General features: G+C 45.5%; 1 protein-coding gene across 2 annotated transcripts in view; it reads right to left on the reverse strand.

Moving 5' to 3' along the window:
* COG3 (component of oligomeric golgi complex 3) overlaps positions 1-2,081 on the reverse strand; it is a 64,761-nt gene extending 62,680 nt beyond the window's left edge. The window contains exon 1 of one of the 2 annotated variants that reach the window (XR_005532122.1): positions 1,753-2,048. Coding sequence is in view for 1 of the 2 variants with exons in the window: in XM_039254370.1 (XP_039110301.1) it covers positions 1,753-1,926 (174 nt within the window). In the remaining variant the exon portion in view is untranslated. Of the gene's footprint in view, positions 1-1,752 lie in introns of both variants that reach the window. The other variant, XM_039254370.1, reaches the window with a different exon arrangement.
* Positions 2,082-14,648: the final 12,567 nt, after the last annotated feature.

Genomic DNA, 14,648 nt, shown 5'->3' on the forward strand with positions numbered 1-14,648 from the left:
AGAACACCCTCATTCAACCCCTGAACTTGTCAAGCTCATCTCTTACCTTTGCATTGCTTTTTCCTCCCCCTGGAAGAGATTTCTATAGTCTTTGCAAGGCTGGCATTTTGTTTTCCACCATGAGTTCTCGCCTTAGATTGTCATTTTCTTAGAGAGCCTTCCTTCCTTATCTAGAACATAGCTCATCCCTTTCCGTCATACTATCTTGTTTTATTTTCCTTATACCATGACCACGGTCTGAACTTACTTTGTTCTTTTCTACAAGCTCATGATCACAATTATGTAAGCTCTGTGAAGCTAGGAGCTTGATTTTCATATCTTTCTATCCTCAATTCCTAGCCCAGAATAGGCACAAAATATACATTAAACAACTGCATGAGATTAATGTGGGTATTATACTGCATAAATATGAAAAAAAATAGGATGAAAATGAAAGATTCCATTTACTTCACTCCAACACCTTTCCTTCATGCTCAACGAGAATAATAACAGTTTATGAGCTGAGACAATAAAAACAAATTGGGTTACTTTTCCTGTGGACTCTGTTCCCCACAGGTGCTGTGATGCCCAAGGATCCTGCTTCCGTAACAGGCCAACTCAATTATAAATGGACTGGAACATTCATAGAGCAAACAATTTCTATTATCCAGAGCATACAAGACTTCGAGAGCCAAGTCAAAGAAATTTCCACCTGTTTCCTCATTTATTTCAGCACAGCATCCTACAGGTGAACAGAGAAACCCAAGAAAGAACACCTGTATTTTATGGCAGAAGATGCAACAGTGAAAGTGAACTTTCAAATCAAAGTTCTTAATCTCTAAAACTTGAGGGTAGGAAAAAAAGTTTAAGTCTCTAAAAACAATCCACCTTTAGACACAATCCCAAACCGTGTAAAATGAGTGCTTCCAACATTAAAAAAAAAAAAAAGACAATTGTCATTATTAATAAAATAATAATCCTAAACCTGGCCCTCAAACCAGAAAAAAAGTCTATCTGCAATTCGTAAGATGTTTTTTGATACTGCAACTACTTGAACTGAATCACACAAGTGATAATATGCGTAACATCCCAATGATAATGAGAATTAAAAACACTGACACTAACTCCGAAAACCAGCATTACCTAGTAACGTACTGACCCAGCTTTCAAAGAAAATTCTTTTCTATTGCTCTGCTATAGGTCAGATAAATCGATCTCCCATAATCTGCACTTGATGGAGAGTTCACTGCTCTCTGTGCGTAGAGTGAAACCTATCTCAAGATCAAGTTTTTGTCTCTCCAAGTGCCCCATGGAAAAGGGAAGCTGGGTTATTCATTAAGGCGGTAAATGAATACTTATAAGGAGGTTGTCCTGAAGCAAAGCACTTCGGGGTCGGTGCCCTCTCCCGGGAGATGGTGGGCAGCAGGGCCATGCCCCAGCTGATAGCACGGACACCCGGGGCAAGACGGCCACGGCAAGGCTCCCAGCCAACCGTCCCACACCGCAGGCGGAGGGCTGGGTGCCAGCCAACACCGGCCACTGGACTCCCCGCAGTCGTCCCTGCGCGAGAGCAGAGTTGGCGGTCGCCGGCGGAGCCAGGCCTGACAGCCCGGGAAGGTGAGGAGCGTCTCCCGCCGGACCCGCCACTGACCGGGGAGGAGGGAGAGGAGACCCCGGGCAGAAATCTGCAAGGCCCAGGTCCGCGGGCGCGCGAAAGAGGCATCCCAGCCCGCGTCCTCGGCGCCCCAGCCCAGACCCAGCCCGGCACCTCACCTCGGATGGCACAGGCAGGTTCTCCACCGCCGCCTTCAGTTCCAGCACCGAGTCCGTCTGCCTGTCGGTCAGCGGCGCGGTCGTGTCGGGTCTCCGATCCCAGAGGGCCAGCTTCTCCCGAGCGTCCCGCTCTGCCGCCGCCTCAGGCGGCAGCAACAGCGCCGCCTCCGCCATCGCCGCCGCCCCTGCGGCCCTCAACAGCAGCGGGGTGGAAGGGACCCCGACAGACAGGCCCGGGCCACTTCCGGGGGAGCCGGGGCTTCCAGCACGGCACCGGCGGCGGGGCGGAGCGGAATACCCTGACTCCGGAAGTGCTTCCACAGTGTGTGGGGGCGGGACCGAGGCCAGTACAGACGTGGCTCTAAACGGGGGATAAGTATTTCCGGTTGGGATGGAGTAGAGAGAGAAGAATGTAGGCCCTGACGGAAATAGATGTGCCCCTACCGGAAGTCTTCGTCAACTTCAATAACTTTATTGTAATGTGGCTTCAGTTTATTGACAATTGAGCTACGTGACCCTGCCGGCAGAGGTCCTCCTGGACTCCCGGATCTACTGCCTCTGCTCACTGCTGAATCGTCTGGGTGGACTGTGTGGTCTCTGATTTCCGTGAAGACAAGTGGACAGTTTCCACCGCCTAGATCACGACCACAGTATAAAATTTTCCAACATCCAGTGATTCTGCAGGTAGAAAACCAAATTCTGAAAACATAAAAATTAAAAGATTTCTGAATATCAAACATCATTAATAGTAGTAGGTAACTGGAAACAACCTAAATGTCCAACATTGAAGAACTGGATTAATTCATGGCACAGACATAGAGTTGAAATACTATTCTGTCTTTTAAACCTTGTATTATTTTGAGCAACAGAACAAATAATTATACTATTAGATATATGTAAAATAAAAGTTATATATTCTATAACTTATAGAATAAAATATCTGCGACTCCATATTGATAAATAAATGATTGAATAAATAAATGGGAGAGAAGGATACCTCTACAGAGGAACTCCAATCAATAAATATAGAATGAAGATAAATAGTAATAATTGACAGTCAAGATCTAAGAGTGGATTCTAAAATTAATGGGTGAAACTTTGAGGAGAAACAGAAATTTGCATTGTATCAAATGATCTCTGCAAGATATTTATTAATAGCAACGGGAGAGGGGGAGATATTAACTTTACAGTGGAGAGATCTGGCAAATATTACCTTAAGCAAGCCACAAAAGTCAACAACATTCTAATCATGAAAAAACATCAGGCATGGTCCAGAGACCCATGAAACGATGTTCAGCATCCCTCCTCATCAGGGAAATACAAAACCACACTGAGATACCACCTCACGCCACTCAGAGTGGCTAAAATGAGCAAATCAGAGGACTCTAGATGCTGGCGAGGATGTGGAGAAACGGGCACCCTCCTACACTGTTGGTGGGAATGTAAACGGGTGCAGCCCCTCTGGAAAACATTGTGGAGGTTCCTCAAAAAACTAACAATAGAACTCCCCTATGACCCAGCAATAGCACTACTAGGAATTTACCCAAGGGATACAGGCGTGCTGATGCATAGGGGCACATGCACAATGTTCATAGCAGCACTCTCAATAATAGCCAAAACATGGAAAGAGCCTAAGTGTCCATCAATGGACAAATGGATCAAGAAGATGTGGTTTATCTATACCATGGAATACTACATGGCAATGAGAAAGAATGAAATCTGGCCAAGTGTAGCAACATGGATGGACCTTGAGGGTGTTATGCTTAGAGAAATAAGTCAGACAGAGAAGGACAAATAACATATGTTTGCACGTATAGGAGGATTAGGAGGAACTTAGTGGAGGATCATGGGGGAGAAATGGGGGGGAAATGGAGGGGGAAAGGGAGAGAGGCAAACCATGAGAGACTCTTGAATGCTGAGAACAAACAGGACTGATGGTTGTGTGTGTGTGTGTGGGAGGGGTGATGGGCATGGAGGAGGGCACTTATGGGGATGAACACTGGGTGTTATACGGAAACCAACTTGACAATAAACTATTTGTAAAAAAAAAAAAAGTATATTAAAATTGAAATGATCTAAGAATACAAGGCTAGGTGAAATATGTAGATAAAAAAAGAAAAAGAAAAAACATCAGGCACACTCAAAATGAGGGCTATCCTGCAAAGCAACTGACCAGTATTCTTCAAAGGTGCTAATGTCATAAAAGACAAAGAAAAAACTGAGGGAATGTTACATATTGAAGGAGATGAGGCAGCCATGACTGCTAGATAAACAGTAGGAATCTGGATTAGATCCTGGAACAGAAAAAGGGAACACTGTAGAACAAAATATAGATATTTTAACAATGTCTATAGTTTAGGTAAAAGTACTGTACCAATGTTAATTTCCCAGTTTTGATTATTATCTGTGGTTATGTAAGATGATAACATTGGGGGAAGCTGAATGAAGGACACACCTGAACTCTGTACTACTTTTGTAACATTTCTGAAGTCTAAAATTATCTCAAAGTCAAGAGTTAAAACACTCATGTTGTAGAAAACATGTATCCGCATAAATGAAGATGGTTGGAATTACTAATTATGGGTTTTTTCTTTTATCTTTTTTTTTCACTGTTTTCGCACCAAACCACTCTACCACTATTTCCTAAAGAGTCACCTTGTAGATATAAGACAGATTGATCTTCTTGTTGAAGTACCTGAAACTTTGTCTTCTTCTATCCAGACTGATCTCTACTTCCAAAAATTTCAGAAGTAAAGTTGTTTCTGTTCAATTTTGTGATGTCCATTTTTCATCAAACATCATCCTTTTATATTCATCCAAATGTAAACATTTTTCTCCCAAGTGTCTTTTTTTATTGTTTTTTTTTTTTTATTTTAAAGAGAGAAAGTGAGCAGGGGGAAGAGGCAGAGAGAGAGAGAAAGAAAGAGAGAGAGAGAGAGAGAGAGAGAGAGAGAACCTCAAGCAGGCTCCACGCTCATCAGGGAGCCCAACACAGGGCTTGATCCCACTCACCCTGGGATCATGACCTGAGCAGAAACCAAAAGTCAGACGCTCAATCAACTGAGCTACCCAGGTGCCCCTCTCCCAAATGTGTTTCTATTGCCGATTTTCCTAACTGCCGATTTTCCTTTCTTCTAAAAATTATGTTTAATTCCTTAAAATATGTTTAGTAACCGGTGATTCATAATACTAAAGTGTCAGAGTAGGTCATTGAGAAGACATGACCACAACCGACCTGAAAACTTGACTCTGGCAATCAGAGGCTCCTCGTCTCTTCTTGGAATGTACCTTCTGTCCACTGTTCCCACAAAGGAGGTGTTTTCAAGGACACAGCCTTAAGAGAGCAATACGTTGTTGAAACCGTCCGGACTAATACATGAACCCAGTGTAGGCCTCTATATAAACCTTTAAGATTCTGGCAGGCCGGCGCGAAGATCTACTTGTCTCACAGCTGACCAGGACTAGCCTTCCCTTGCTTCTTAAACCTGCCGCGCCAATCAGGAGTGGCCTGTCACCTTCTTCGGTCTCTGATAGCCTTCCAATGGTGGGCTCCAGTTTCTAATTTCACCAGGGAATTCCTGAAGCTTCAAACCGACATAAAGGGATGCAATGCAGGTCAGGGCACCCATGGAAAAGACTTGAGCCAAGACTGAATGTTTAATCAGCTGCTGTGAGATCACATGTGGGGAGAGAAAAATAGATATGCAGCATAATAATGGCTGGTCTATTCTTAAACTGAAGAACTGAGAGAACTAAAAAAGCAGCGTCTGGAAGATCCAGGAGTCACCAGCTGCCTCTGCAAGGGGGATGGGGGGGGGGGTGCGGCAGAGACAAGACAAAGAAAACAGAATAACAGCAGTTTTCACTGGGTGTTTTAATTTTGCAGAGCACGAGCATAGAAATGTATACATTTAAACAACGCAGTGGTTGCTCAAACTATACTAGAAATGTGGTATGCAATATACCGAATCCTTCTGCTTCAGGCTGTAATGCTCTTTCCTGTATGGACAAATATTGTCTAGCCTCCCCCTCCAAAAAAATTACAAGTTTCCTAAAAGGAATCCTCTTTTTAAAAAATGTTTATTTATTTTGAGAGACAGAGTGTGTGTGAGAAGGGAGGGGCGGAGAGAGAAAGAGAAGAGACTTCCAGGGCTCAAACTCATGACCTGAGACAAAATCAAGAGTTGGACGTTTAACTAACTGAGCCACTCAGGCAGCCCATGAATCCACTTTTATACTCTGTATTACAAGTCAAATTGTTTCCTGTTTTCAGTTAGTAATTAGCTTATTCCCAGAAGCACCAGCCAACAGGACAAATACAATTGCAGATTTAATTTGCTACTATAATTCTGACAAGATATTTAAGGATTTCTAATTGTTTCCATAAAATCAGTGAAATTGATATAACAAAAGCTCATATTGTATATACTCATACGTATATACATATAAGATCGCATATGTAGTGTGTGTGTGTGTGTGTGTGTGTGTGTGTATTCAAGAGACAAGAAGATAGGGTTGCATAGACTATCTTGGGAAAAGGACAAAAATGAGGTCAGAGGAGTTTCATGCCCGAACTATCAAGGTCCCCATATCACAACAGACAACATTTTGTGTCATTCAGATTTCACTTCTGATTCTTGATCAAAATCCTATGAGTAAGGCAGCAGAGGAGTTACTCTCTTTCATTCAGAGATAAGCAAATGAAACACAAGATGGGGCCCAACCCGCACCGCCAGCACAGAGCCTGCTTGGCGTTCTTTCTCTCCCCCCCTCTCTCTCTCTGCCCCTCCCCTGCTGTCTCTTATATAAAAAGATATATATATAATAAACTTATATATATATAAAGAACGAAGTATTTTATCAATTCTGCTTATATGCAACCTACGGATTACCTAGGGGCATGAGGGAACTTTTCATCGTGATAGAAATGTCCTGGTTTTATCAAACATTGTCTTGTAATCTATTGTTAAATGTTTCATCTGTGTTGTGGTGCTGGTCTCACAACTGTACACGTATGTGAGAACCGATCATACGGTACACTTTCAATACGTGTAGTGTGCATATGCACACGCAGTGTACTCCTTATGCCTCAGTAGAATAGCGGCAAGGGAGAATGAAACAGGTCCGTGAGTAACGACATGGAAGAAGGTTCATCATATATTGTTGAATTAAGAAAGCAGACTGCTGAACAAAGTGAATATAATCCCATATTTAGCTAAAAAATTACATGCACGCATACACACAAAAAAGGGTCTGAAAAGATATGCAGCAAATTGTTATTAGTCGTCATCCCCTAGGAGCTGGTTTGGCAGAGCAGATAGAAGGGTGGAGGGCAAGGGCTTCATTACTTTAAGATTGCTTATTGAAAAAGAACTGTTAAAGAGAACATATGTTGGAGATGAGACAAAGGGATTCTAGTTCCGGCTCCACTGCTAACTAGCCGAGTCCATATCCGAATTTCCTAAAACAAAACATACTTGTTTATAGCAATACTCCATCAAGTAGCCTGTTCACACCTGGCCAAATTACACAGATAGTCTCCAGGTGTCCGGTCACCTCACTGGCGAGGACCAGGGCAGGTCTGGGCCGGAGCACACACGCAGTCACCTGCAAAGCAGCGAGCTTTCAGCCGCTCCGGCTTGAGTCCAGTGCATCAGCCAATGTGTGTTTTCCACTCTGCTGGGGCCTCATGTTCTGGGGGATTTGTTTTCATTCATAATGTGTGCACCTACTGCTGTAGCGCTGTCGTAGAGAAATGGAAAAGTTCACCTGCTGGACAGTAAAAAATGTGTGTTGCAGTGGTTTGGGAAGCCTTTCAGGATAGGGTGGAGGGAAAGAGATTGATGACTGCCTTCTGACCCGAGGAACACTGGCGTGGACAGCCCAGCAGCCTGGGAACGGAGCGGCAGCTGGCGGATCTGGCAGAGAAAGAAAGAATCTAAAGGCACAGTAGGGCTTCAGGGGACTGACCAAGTGCTAGGAACCCACCTCCGGTGGGTGCCTGTGACTATGAACAACTTGAACCTCTGCTCGTATTCATTGCGCACACCGGACGGACTCAGCTTGCATTTCCACTGCCAGGAACAGAGAGGTTGTGCGTGCACAGCATGTAGAAATTGTCAGCGTGCACCGGTGGTAAAATTAAGATAAAGGAGCCCTGGCGCGAGGTCCGAAACGGGGCCCTCCTCCCCCAACACACGCCAGAACAGGTCCCCTCCTCGCTCCTGTCAGCAGGGAGGTGGGGAGGGGAGGTCTCGGTGATCCCTGACGACTCCTGCGGGTCGAGACAGGGTTTGGAGCTCCCAGTCTTAAAACTAAGTCTGGCATGTGAACTTTTTTGTGTGTGAATAAAAAAGCAAAAATATGTCTCTTCTTTTTCAAATTAAGTAACTTTAAGAAATCTTAACCAGGCTCTCCACTCAGCACATAGCCCCACATGGGGCTCGATCCCTCCAGCCTGAGATCATGACCCCAGCGGAAAGCCAAGAGTTGGAGGCTTAGCCGATTGAGACACTCGGGCGCCTCTATATCCTCTATTTTTAACATTTTAGCTGCAAATTTCTTTACCTGTGTAGGGCATTTTGTTGAATACAGCTTGCAGCCCCAAGCAAGGGAAGGAGAAAAAAATCCCCCCCCCCCCACTTTTTATATATACTCCGTTACTGGGAGATCAGTTTACTAAAGAACAACTGTGGCCATCGGGTCCGGGCATGCGGCCGGTTCCGCGGTCCTGGGTCCCGGCTTCCCCTCCCTTGGCTTCTCCTCAGCCCCAATTCTGCCCCCGTGGAGTTAGTGGTTCTGATAGACTGTGGCCGCTGCGATCAGGGGCGCCCCCAGGCGGCGGCGGCTGATCCGCGGGGGCGGGTGCTCACGTGCGTGGCCCGCGGGCCACTACACCCGCGACTCTCACGCGACCAAGGCTGGGACTCTGAACCAGGGCAACCCCGCCCAAGTCTGGGTGAGAAGCGCGGAGACAGCCCCTGCGCAGCGGTAACGGCTGCTTGGGGTCCCCTGTCCACGCCTGGCGGATTGCAGCCCCCCACCCCCACCCCAGCTCCCCGCTGGAGAACGCAGTCCCGGGGTCTCTTCATTTATTCCACAGTTGTTGCTTGAGACCCACCATTCGTCGCCGCGAGGCTTGCCCCAAGGTCTGCGGTCCAGGGTGTTCACTAGCTTTTTGCCTGTCTGTGCCCACAGCCCGACCACCAAAGGGTGTACCCTGGATCTCTTCTGTGCGTGAATATAGGCAAGTTGCATGAATATAGGCAACTTGAACCTCTGCGCCTCAGTGTTCCGATATGAAAATGTGTACTAAATAAAATAATAAAAGTTCTTGCTGCATCGGATGCATGGTGAGGATAAAATAAGACCATATATATGGGTGGTCAAACATGGGAGGCGCTCAGTAAGATTTAGCTATTGAAGAAGGGAGGGAAGAGGAAAAGGAAGAAAGGGAGAGGAAGGAGAAAATTTCAAGTTGTTTAGATTTTAATCCCTCTGGAATGCTCCAGGCTGACCTTCCAAAGCCTCCAGACCTTGGGTCACAGCTGTACCTCTCCCTGTGAGCATCTTCCAGAAACGCATTGAGCACATTCCAAGGAGAACTTCCTCAGCTGCTTTCCAACCATTTTTCTGTGCCACACCCCAGAGAGATTTGATGCAGTCCCAACAGCAAAGGGGTGGGGGTGGGGGGACTGTCTATTTCAACCTGGTTCTCAAGTGGGGTGGGGCTCCAGATAGGCAGGTCACTGGGTTGAGAAGCCCTGATTTTGATGCCGGCCCCCCGCCCCTCCCCCATAAGGAATCACTGTCATACACCACAGTGATCCAAGATGTGTGCCTTGCATCTGAGTCCACAAGGTTATAGGGGCCTCTTCCTTCCTCCGCGGGAGTCAGGGCAGCCAGCAGCAGCCCCGTGGTGATCTTGGCGGTTTCTGCCTAAAGTCACGGTGACTTCACCTTCATTCTCAGAGTACAAATAGCACAAACCAGTACTTGGCTGCGTTCCCAAATGAGGGCCTTGGTCTCTTAAAGAATAGAATTTAGAGCCAGCAGAGAATCTAAAGGTCATATAACCAACCCCTTCCAGTCCAGAGAGGAGCAAACAGATGTAAGGAGGCGAGACAACTGACCCAGAGTCCTATAGGAGGTGAAAGTCAATGCCACAGCTAGAACTCAGACAACCTGCCGTCCGCGGCTGATTGTCTTCATACTGCCTCGGAGTTCCTCCTCCAAGCCGTTTAAGAAAAAACTAGATTCCCAACGTTGATGTAAATAGTTGTATGATGTTGCTTGAGTATGTACAAGAAAAAAGTTGACATGAGCTCTGTGTGTTTACATCAAAATAGACTTACAAATTATATATCAATTAAAGTGTAAAATCGGGGCACCTGGGTGGCTCGGTCGGTTAAACATCTGACTTCAGCTCAGGTCATGATCTCGCGGTTCATGAGTTCAAACCCCACATTGGGCTCTGTGCTGACAGCTCAGAGCCTGAAGCTTGCTTTGGGTTCTGTGTCTCCTTCTCTCTCTGTCCCTCTCCCGTTGACACTCTGTCTCTCTCTGTCTCTCAAGAATAAACACTAAAAAAAATTTTTGTTTTAAGTGTAAAACTAGTAACATTCAAAGTAACCACGTTAATGAGCTGGATGACACTGTCTTGCTGGAAAACTAAATTGCCACTGGCCACATGAAGACGGACAGTACTGACTGCTGCCACACAGCTGCTGTGGGGTTCCCTGAACTTATGTCATACCAGCGACATTCTCAATTTCCCCGTCACTTGAATCACCAAGAAGCCTTCACTCAGGCTAGACCCCTAATATGACGTGGCCTTTAATTGGCTTGTACTTCTCATTTTCATATTAAACCAATCCTTGTAGTTTAAAATAGGGGCGCCTGGGTGGCTCAGGCTGTTAAGCATCCGACTTTGGCTCAGGTCATAATCTCAGGGCTCATGAGTTCGAGCCTCGCGTCGGGCTCTGTGCTGACACCTCAGAGCCTGGAGCCTGCTTCAGATTCTGTGTCTCCCTCTCTCTCTGCCCCTCCCTGACTCAGGTTCTCTCTCTCAAAAATAAATAAAAAATTTAAAAATGATAATAATAAAATAAATAAAATAGCCTATATACACAAACAGGGAGATTGGAAGCTGAAAGCATATGGCCATCCTAAGCTATAGGACAGTCATATTGATGATCCAGAATATGTATATATTTTTTTAAATATATGAGATAAAAACACAGATTTTTAAAACTTTGCCCACAAACTCTACTTTGAAAAATGCTGCCCCATGTCCTGCTGCCCTCGAGGCATACACTGTGGTGAGCCTTCCCTGGCACCGGCTCCAAGTACTGGAAACTCCACATTCCAGAGCTATGCCTTTCTTCTGAAGGCTCTCCATCCATTAATGTCTTAGAACAGGCCTCTGGAAATGGAAAAAATGTCTAAAGGCCAAAAAGCAGGGTTGCTCCAGGTCAGGGAAGGGGTGAGAAAGCAAAAGAGATGGAGACAGGGATCCAAAGACTTCCTCACAGTGGGCACTGCAAAGATGCACCTTGGTGAGCCCCACTCAACCGTTAAAGCCTGAACACGGGCAAGGACCTCTGCTAACCATGCAACCTTGCAAAATTAGCTAAGGTTACAGTTACAAAGTACCCCTCCTCTCCTCCTCACTTTAGGAGGAAGTTGGTGGATATTATTATCTCCACTGAATGAATGAAGAAACTGAACCCCAGAGAGGATCATGATCTACTTAAGATAATGATTGGTAGGGGGCAGACCTGTCATTGGAAATAGGAGGCCTGACAAGACCTTGTCTTTCCCTCTAGATTAACATTAAGAAAGTGAGTGATGTGGGGAGGGCCTGGGAGGCTCAGCTGCTTAAGCATCCAACTCTGCATGCTCAGAGCACGATCCCAGGGTCATGGGATCAAGCCCCGCATAGGGCTCCTTGCTGAGCGTGGCATCTATTTAAGATATTCTCTCCCTCTCTCTCTTTCTCTCCCCTCTCTCTCTCTTCCCTTCTCTCTCTAAAAAAAAAAAAAAATAATAAATTGAAAATAAATTTTAAAAAAGAAAGTGAGTGACAGGAAGACATACATTTGAACCAGTAAGTACTTGTCTGTGATGGGACATTGTAGCAAGCATGAGTCCTAAGGGCAAGCATTACAAGCTGTAAGAAACACCTCCACGAAGAAAAGGCTTGGAGCTTTGGTATGTTCTGTTTTGCTGTAAGGCAGGAATAATTCAAGCGCCAAAATACTAAATCATGGCATTGAAGAGGAGAAAGGATAAAACACCAGGCTTCTCGGATCATGCTCCATCTGACTTCTTCGCTTACAACGAAGTTGCAAAATGGAAGACTTTAAGAGAAAATGTCCTTATGCACACCTGTAACTCCTTGAATTTTCAGAGTACATTAATTTGGAGTTAGCAAACTTCTTCCTGTATAATCCTCCAGCCTATTAGAACCACTTCTCTGAGAATGGGATTTATAGCTTTATCAAGCGTTTGGAGATCTATTTCCTTTTGCAAGTTATTTCCTTGTTTACGCACTTTATCAATTTCTCACTCACACATCAGTAAACTGTATAAATCACCTTAAACTTTACAATTTATTTATACAGTAGTCGAGGCTTTATTTCACGTTAAAAGAAGAATTGCTGATCTGGATCAGACAAATGGGCCTCCAGCTTAGAATTTAGAATCAATATTGAGAGTCAAGTCATATTTGAAGACACACACAATTACCTTCCAATATTTCAACCTCAAAAAGCTATGAGCTGCAACTTTGCTGGTCATAAAGTTAAAACCAGTGCAATAAAGTCATTATCACATGCTTGTGAGGAGAATAAACATTGGTAAAACATCTTTGGAAATATCTATCAGTAACCTTTAAGTTTTTTTCACTTCTGGGCTTTTTAAAAAATTGATAATCTCAGGTACTGAAAAAAAATCTTTATGTACAAAGATGCCCATCGTGGGATACTAACAAATATTTGGAAATAATTTAAGCATAAAACTATGGTACGTTTGTTAGATGGCCTATTAGACAGTAGTTTCAAATTGTTTCAATTTCACTTGTTTTATAATATTTTTTAAATGTTTATTTATTTTGAGAGAGAAAGTGAGAGCAAGGGAGGGTCAGAGAGAGAGGGAGACAGAGAATCCCAAGCAGGCTCCACACTGTCAATGCAGAGGCTGACACGGGTCTCGAACTTACAACCCATGAGATCATGACCTGAGCTGAAATCAAGGGTCAGACACTTAACCAAGTAAGCTACTCAGGCGCCCCTGTTTTTCAATACTTTTAAAAGAGTATGAATTATTTGTCACAGCGTGCATATATTTATTATTCCTATATATTTTTGCTGTGTGTGTGTGTGTGTGTGTGTGTGTGTGTGTGTGTGGTGTAGTGCTAGGGATGTCAAAGACAACCAGTTACCCATTCATTCCTGAACCCATCCACTTATTAAACATTTAGTGTGCACCTACTATGTGCCAGGTGGTGTGCTAGTCTGAGTAGTCAATACTTTAAGAACATTTCTGGCTTCAAGGACCTTACAATCTAGTGAGATAGGGAGGCGCCATACAATATATCATTATATAGACCATATATATTACTCCAATAGTTCATTGGCGTGAATGTGAGATGGTATTACATAAAGCACAGAAGAAAAGCATCTAATCCACTCATAGAAGATAAGGTCTGTTTGCTGGAGGAAAGGACGTCTAAGCACTGCACTTGGCATACAGTAGGTGCTCAGTAAGTATACTTTGGGGTTTTTTTAAGTTTATCTTTGAGAGAGAGCAAGGAGGTGAGGGGCAGAGAGAGAGAGAGGAACAGAGGATCCCGAGCAGGCTCCACGCTGTCAGAACAGAGCCCGATGTAGGGCTCAAACTGACGAAACATGAGATCATGACCTGAACCGAAGTCAGGCGCTTAACCGACTGAGCCACCCAGGTGCCCCTCAATAAATATATTTTGAATGAACTGGTATCAGAAGGGCAGTGGGGCAAGGAGAAAAGAAGAAACCCTTTCAGGACAAGGGAAACGTCATGTCCTAACGCCTCAGAGTGAGAATACAGAACACTTTCAGGAAGTCAGAAATTTCTCACGTGGCTGGGATTTGGAGTGGAGTTCAGAAAAGTGACGAGAGATGGAGTCCAAGAGGCGAGCAGGGACAAGACTGTGAAGCCCTGGTGTCCCCCAGGGAGTTCGGCCTCTGTGCGGAGGAGAATGAGCAGTGAGGACGCTGCCAGACTGGCCACGTAGAAAGGTCCTGGACAGAGCGAGGCCAGCCTGGAGGCGGGGACACAGCAGACACTGTCCCAGTCGTCTGGAAGGCCTGGACGCAGGCGTGTCAGTGGCGAAGGGAGGGTGCGTGGGAGCGACAGAGGATGGAATCCGCAGGGCTTGCGGCTGAACTGAGTGTCAAGTAAACCGCACAGAGAGGAGGCAGGACGTCTGGCCGCGGAAGGTGCCGTGGGGAAGTGGTGTGGTGGCCACGGACCAAGCACAAGCACTTGCTGAAGGCACGAGGAGGGGGCTCACACGCCCCCGAGCTCTGCCGCGCTGCCCCCCTCTCCGCACGCCACACCCCTGGCATCACTGGGACTTCCCTGTGGCCAGAGGAGGAAAAGACCCGGGCCTGGTTATCGATGGTTTCCAACAGCACAGAGGCGCCAGCTGCAAGTGAACAGCTGCAGTGCGGCAGCCCCAACCCGCAGTGGCGCTGGGAAATAACGGGGAAAGAAAATCCTCCGACGGCTCAGACTTCAAACAGCACCTTAGTGCTGCCAGCGCAGGAAGTCTTGAATCCATGACCTCGGCCAAGGTGGCTCGTCTTCATTTTGTCCCCCAGGTGATTTCCACCTCCTGGTCTCACGCTCTATTT

Source organism: Hyaena hyaena, unplaced genomic scaffold, assembly GCF_003009895.1.
Source record: "Hyaena hyaena isolate Hyena2069 unplaced genomic scaffold, ASM300989v1 scaffold_483, whole genome shotgun sequence".
NCBI lineage: Eukaryota > Metazoa > Chordata > Mammalia > Carnivora > Hyaenidae > Hyaena > Hyaena hyaena.